At 38.5% G+C, this 6,188-nt stretch overlaps 1 protein-coding gene across 2 annotated transcripts; it reads right to left on the minus strand.

The window, feature by feature from the left end:
- Positions 1-39: 39 nt before the first annotated feature.
- Positions 40-5,977, minus strand: nek2 (NIMA-related kinase 2). Of its 2 annotated transcripts, none has more exons than XM_056764199.1 (10): positions 5,250-5,977; positions 3,667-3,762; positions 3,113-3,330; positions 2,745-2,985; positions 2,188-2,270; positions 1,967-2,093; positions 1,599-1,809; positions 1,297-1,351; positions 1,075-1,151; positions 40-446 (listed from the first exon to the last, which is right to left on the minus strand). In XM_056764199.1, the coding sequence occupies exons 1-10, from the start codon at positions 5,346-5,348 to the stop codon at positions 250-252; spliced, it is 1,404 nt and encodes a 467-aa protein (XP_056620177.1). In that variant the 5' UTR covers positions 5,349-5,977; the 3' UTR covers positions 40-249. The 2 variants fall into 2 exon arrangements, with proteins under 2 accessions (XP_056620177.1, XP_056620178.1); XM_056764200.1 differs by having other exon boundaries at positions 3,856-5,884.
- Positions 5,978-6,188: the final 211 nt, after the last annotated feature.

A 6,188-nucleotide genomic window follows, 5' to 3' on the forward strand; every position in this document is an offset into this window, starting at 1 on the left:
TGATAAATTAATCGAAATGACAAAACCTTTTTACTCCAACGAGACAACGTATTGTTTTTATTTAGATAAAAAAACAGGGCATCATATACAATTGTCCATCAAAAAACACATTAAATAATAGTTAAGACACTGAACTATGCACTGTACTGTACAAAATAAATAAAATGCGTAATATTATGTGCTAATGTACATTGCTAAAAAGCCTCTTTACTATCAGTAGTATTTTGCTCATATTTGATGTATGTGAGGTTAGCGAATGCCCTGCATTTCTCTGGGCTTTGTTGGGTGGAGCCGGTCCTCTTCACCAAGAGCCTGGGCTGGCATGTTAGCCCACTGATGCCTCTTCACCTGAGAATGTTCTTGAGTTTTGACAGGTTGGCTGTTCTCTTTACCATCACCTGCAAAGTGGACCCGTTTCTTTCCCGGGGACAAGTTCTCTTCATTTTCTGTTGATAGACAGAATAACAACAAATATCATTCAAACTGAAATGGACCGAAAATAATAATAACGTTAAAGCATTTGCCGTCTGTATTCATTACGGTATTTGTTGCAACACCCAAATAAGGTTATTACATTTCAGCAGAGTCATGTTTTTTACTTGTAATTCTTTGCACACTGCACTAACCAGCTGTAACAGATATTGTTTGGTAGCTTCGCAGAGATAAATAATTGAAGAACTTGAGACCGTTAAAGAGAGCAAAACAACAAATAGCATATGACAGAGCCACGAGACACCGAGAATCAATGAGATTTTAGGTTATTGACATGTTGTCACGCCAGATTTAACTTGAACACTCGTATTGGTTTGAGTAACGTTTAACAAGGCAAAAATATTAAGCATTTTTTCATAAACACCTATTGTTTCACTTCAGAAGACATTTATTAACCTGCTGGAGTCATTTAAATATCTTTTATGATACATGTGATCCAATGTGTTGGGTATCATACGGACATCCAATGTCAGCACATCTTGACAAAAAATGTTGTGTTCAGCGGATAAAAGGAGTTCCTGAAATTGTCTGAGAGAATTTTCAATGTTGGGTGAACTTTTTTAATACAAAGTCATTGTTTACCTGTATCACTAGCAACGATTACAGATGGCGCCCTCTGCTGGCGCATCAGGTTACAGGCTCTCAACAAGCTCTCGGCTCTGTTAAGACAAAATTAAAGCAAAGTAGTACAAAGTAAATACAAATATTGTACTTGAACTATGTTTTTATAGAAACTGCATTGAAAACACATTCTGTCATTTATGTGGGACATGACCAGCTCAATAAATGAGGGTATATATTTACCTGGCCAGCTTTTCATTCGTTTGCTGCTCTCTGACACAAAGCTCCTGTTCCCTCTCTGAAAAAAAGAGATTTTGCCAAAAAGTGATAGTTTCAAAAGACGTTCCTGGCCTATGTGATAGTAAGTTCTTGTAGCCCAATCAATAAAGCATTGTGCTAACAACGGAAAGGTCAGGGGTTCGATACGCAGCACATGCATTCTAATAAAAGTGCATAGCGTTTAGTATCTAGAAAGGGTCTGCTGAATGAGTTAGCCTTATTTGTGAAAAGGCTCGTAATGCTAAGATAAAAACGCAGTCACTCACGCTCCAGTCGCAGCTCTCTCTCTTTGAGTGTTTGCTCACGCTCACGCAGGACCTGCTCCTTCAGCCGCAGCTCCACCTCTGTCTGTCCGGGCTGCTCCGCGTCTGCCGACCTGCGCCGCTGCTTCTCCTGGAGTCTTCTCCGCTCCAGAGCCACGTGAGCAGAGATCAAGCTGTTCTGAAGGATGGATTCCACCGAAGGCCTCAGGTAGTCCTGAAAACAGCAACGATTGCTTGGTCATAAAAATGTACATTCTTTGCTGAATTGTAGGACTACGACCTGTAGATCATCTGGCCATAAAGTTTAGCCTTCAGACACAAGTTACTACATTTTCTTTCCTTTAGACACCAGAAACCAAAAGTGAATTTACCTTTAAATTGAGCATTTTCGTCAGAAGTGTGTTCAGATCCTCAGAGTATCTGTACGGGATTCTGCGAAACTTTCCTTCTCTGATTTTTCCCGCCAGCTCAGTTTGGTTGTATGCTGTGAACGGGGGACTGTGAAACAGACTCGGAACTCAAAATCCCATTTCTGAGTTTTGGAAGTCATCAATGCACAACATTGTATAAACATACACTAATATATACTCACGATAAAGCACATAGTTCATAAAGTAAACATCCCAAAGACCATATATCTGATTTTTCATTGTAGGACATGCGATTGACCTGTTCCTGTGGATAAAAGAGAACAATATGAATTATGTTTTTGTACAAGTTTTTGCAGAAACAATTATGAAGAAATTGTGGCACATCCATTTTTTATTTCCTATGCATGTCAACACATGAACATCGATTTATGTTAAAGCTTTAAGAGATTTAGTTTGGAAGTTTGGGACTTATTCCAGCACTGCATGAGCGTTCCTGAAGGGGGTTGGGTTGAATAGAACATACAATGTATGACTATAATAACAACATCATTCCATGTGAACATGACCCTTGAGCACATATCCTTTTACTGTGAACCAAAAATCTCCTAAACAGACGCCCTGTGGTAATACTTTGTCCAGTTACTGTTAATTGTCTTTTTTACTTTTTCTAGAGAACACAGTGTGTGGAAAACCTGTTTAAAACAGTTCATAATATATCTGTGATGAACTTAATAAACTGCTTATAAGTGACAATAGCAAGAGATGAAGGAATCCTCACCGGTGACATGTAGTATGGAGTCCCTACAAATGTTTTAGCAAAACTGGTGTCATGGTTGAGTATCCGAGCTAAACCAAAATCACCAAGCTTCACGTTCTGTTTGACATCCAAGAAGATGTTTGCGGGTTTCAGGTCACGATGCAGAACTGTGCTGCTACCGTTGTTTCTACCGTGACACTCTTTTAATGCCAGGGACAGTTGGGACAAAACTCGCAGAATGAATTCTTCCTCCAGGTAACGTCTAAAAAAACCGTAGGAGAGAAAACACAACTATGTATTTTGCAGATCATTATGTACATGCTCTGGGATTGGAACCCATGACCGTGGCATTAATTATTACAAGTTATACAGATTATATCTTGGTGTACCTCTCTTTAATGTTTCTGTTGATGAGGCTGGCGAGGTCTCCACCCTCGCAGTATTCCATTACTATATATAACGTTGCGTTTGTCCGGTCTATTATTCGGTCATAGTATCGGACAATATTTGGGTGCTTGAGCTCACGGAGCAGATTGACCTCTGACACCAGCATCTGTTTCTCCGCCTCTGCCATGGTGCCATAGTCCAACACCTTCCACACTAGAATCTAGAAAGATCACATGGGACAATTTTACTGGCTGCAAGCTGTGTCATTGGTGGTTCACACAAAAAGAAAGAAAAATCTATCATCATTTATTCACCTTCATTTTACAATTTATTTAAGCTCAACTTTAATAGGTAATAATATCTTAATTACATTTAGATATGAAATTATCATAGCAGGTTGAAAATAAACATCAACCATTATCATTTATATTTATTTTCCAAGACCCCCATGTCAAAGTGCACACTTTGTTGTGACAATGACCTAATATTATAAAATATATATCAACCGTGCCACGTGCACTGCTTAGCAAAGTTTAAACAGCAGAACTGTTTTGACCTTTCCATCGGACTTCCTCTTGATTTTCTGGCATTTCCCATAAGATCCGCATCCTATAGTGATCATCACCTCATAGTCTTCAGTCCTCGATGGCATCTTACGCAAACACAACTCAATTATTACACACGTTCGCTTATTACAAACACAGAAAGATCGATCAATGCATTTCAAAGACAATAATCTCCTCACCGTTGAACTTTCGTGAAGTTTGTGATTTTGTTTATGCGTGTTTTGCTTTTGAATGCGCCGCAGTTCCTTGTTTGTTTTGTGTTAAATCAGGTGAGAAACAAACTAGCGTATTTCAAACGTGCACAGAAAGTTTGGATTCTGATTGGTTGAGCTCTGCAGCTGGCGGTGATTTCATTGGTCGACGTAGCCACACACGCATGCACGTTGCCAAGCATCGAAGAACCGCGAGAATGGCCGGGAACAGCGGCAGCGTGCCTTAAAGGTACAGTTCACTAAGTTCAAGAACACATTTAAGTCGCGTATTTATGCAAACTGGATTTTCTGATTTCAAAACGGCACTTTGCGTTGCTTTTTTATTGACTGTGCTTATTTAACACATTTTCTGAGTATATCCATTTTAACACAAATTTTTGTTCTTGTTTTTTAAGGATCTGTCAAATAGAAATGGACACATTAATAAACACCCTCAAACGCAAACACACCATTAGTTTTTTTGGAACGTCTTTGGTTTTAAAACTCACACGCTGCGCATTGCATGCTGGTCCACGTGGTGTCAGCAGAGAGTTAACAGTTGTGATCGGGTGTGGCTGGGTCAAAGTTTAAATGAAGCTTATATCTTGTGAATGGTCAGAAACCTTTCTTTGTATACAGTCGACGTGTAAATGCGCTTTATTTGCAATTTAGGGAAGTTTCTAAATCTTGCTCATAACAAGAACAACATTTGGCAAGATACAAACCAGGCATTACGTATTTGCTGACAGCATCATAGAGCTGGACTACAACACATTAAAGGGATAGTTCACACAAAAATGAAATGTCTGTCATGATTTACTGAAATCCGTTTACATTTCTTTGTTCAGTTGAACATGGAGAAAGATATTTGGACGAATGCTTGTAACCAAACAGTTTTCGGACCCTATTGACTACAATAGTGAGGAAAATTACAATGTTAGTCAAAAGTGCCCAATAATTGTTTGCTCTCCTACATTCTTCAAAATATCTTCTGTTGTGTACAACAAAATGATAAAGTATTTTTTGTACTATGGTAGTTTAGTTCTATATACACTAATGCTAGTATAAAACAAAGTTATTTTTTTTATATTTGAGCAAAGTCGGATCACCAACTTCAGCTGCTGCACCATTTGTACAGGCAGACTTCTTATTCAATGTAAAAAAGTTAGAAGCTTTATTGGCCAAGTGTGCCTGTTATCCCAGAGATTTGTTCTGGTTTACTGCGTTCCTACAGGACCCATTTATACAACCAATAACCATAAGTCTAGACAGACGAACACAAACATGTAAAAATGAAATTTGGCTGAACAAATCGAGAAAAGTTATGTTATGTTAGGCCAACATTAGACAACTTAATAGCATACAGAGGCCGTAGTAGTCACCTTGTACCATACTGAGGGGCTCGGGGGGTTCTGTGGCTCAGCTTTTATTATGTGCCCCGGGACTCTCGGGACCATGTGGTTGGCTCGCAGCGTATGCATCTAGGCCCCATGTTCTGCTTTGTGGCTTTGGAGGTCCCAGTCGGTGAGACGGCCAGAAAACTTGACAGGTTTATAACCATACCATCCCTTCATGGATGAGCTTTGTGGAGACAAAAAGACGCATGCAAAAATACTAAGCCCTATTGTTCAAAGAGTGGATGAGTTTTTATCAATATTTTGCTAATACCTGTGTGGTATGTCAAGTTTGCAGTTTATATTTTTACACCTAGACATAAAACTAAAAAAACTTCAGTTCAGTATTGTTTCAGGTGACTCCCTCCTGCCAGATATTTGCACTGCATTGACAGGGTTTTTAAAACACAGTTAAGTCTTTAAGAACATTTTGTTAAATCATCATTTTAGTTGGAGAAAAGGTGCTTAAGGAAATGTTATTTGTCCACCTCAGAAGGTCAGAATAAATGTTACATTCTGTAACATTTCATTTAGCATTTCTTTTGAGTGTCAAAACCCTGTTACCAAACCAAATAACAAGTCTAAATGGTTTTAAACCCTAATAGTACAGTATACATTTGACACATAATATGAAAACATTACTTTGAATTGTTATCAATCTAAAGTTTCTATAAATACAATAGACCAGATCTGGTAACAGGGTTGAACATTCACCTTTACCCAAACATTTTAGTCACATTTTTAAAAACACACTTCTCATGAATCCAATAAAAAATGTATTTTTCAACAGCGCTGACGAATAAAGTCAACAGCTCTTTCTGTAAAAAGCTGAAGCGAATGATGCGCCGTCTACGAACACCAACAGAGATGAACAAACGCAACAGCACTAATGCTTCGGATCAATAACACTTAGAGAAGAGACTATGG

The sequence above is a fragment of the Triplophysa dalaica genome, chromosome 13 (assembly GCF_015846415.1).
Source record: "Triplophysa dalaica isolate WHDGS20190420 chromosome 13, ASM1584641v1, whole genome shotgun sequence".
In the NCBI taxonomy this organism is placed as follows: Eukaryota; Metazoa; Chordata; class Actinopteri; order Cypriniformes; family Nemacheilidae; genus Triplophysa; species Triplophysa dalaica.

Bases quoted from the DNA above. Each gene is read 5' to 3' on its own strand.
- nek2 (XM_056764199.1), bottom strand. From the start codon at position 5,348: ATGCATACGCTGCGAGCCAACCACATGGTCCCGAGAGTCCCGGGGCAC. The intron at 1,810-1,966 runs GTAAATTCACTT...TGCTGTTTTCAG, and splicing joins CGAAAATGCTCAATTTAAAG to GACTACCTGAGGCCTTCGGT. The intron at 447-1,074 runs GTAAACAATGAC...GTCTATCAACAG, and splicing joins AATCGTTGCTAGTGATACAG to AAAATGAAGAGAACTTGTCC.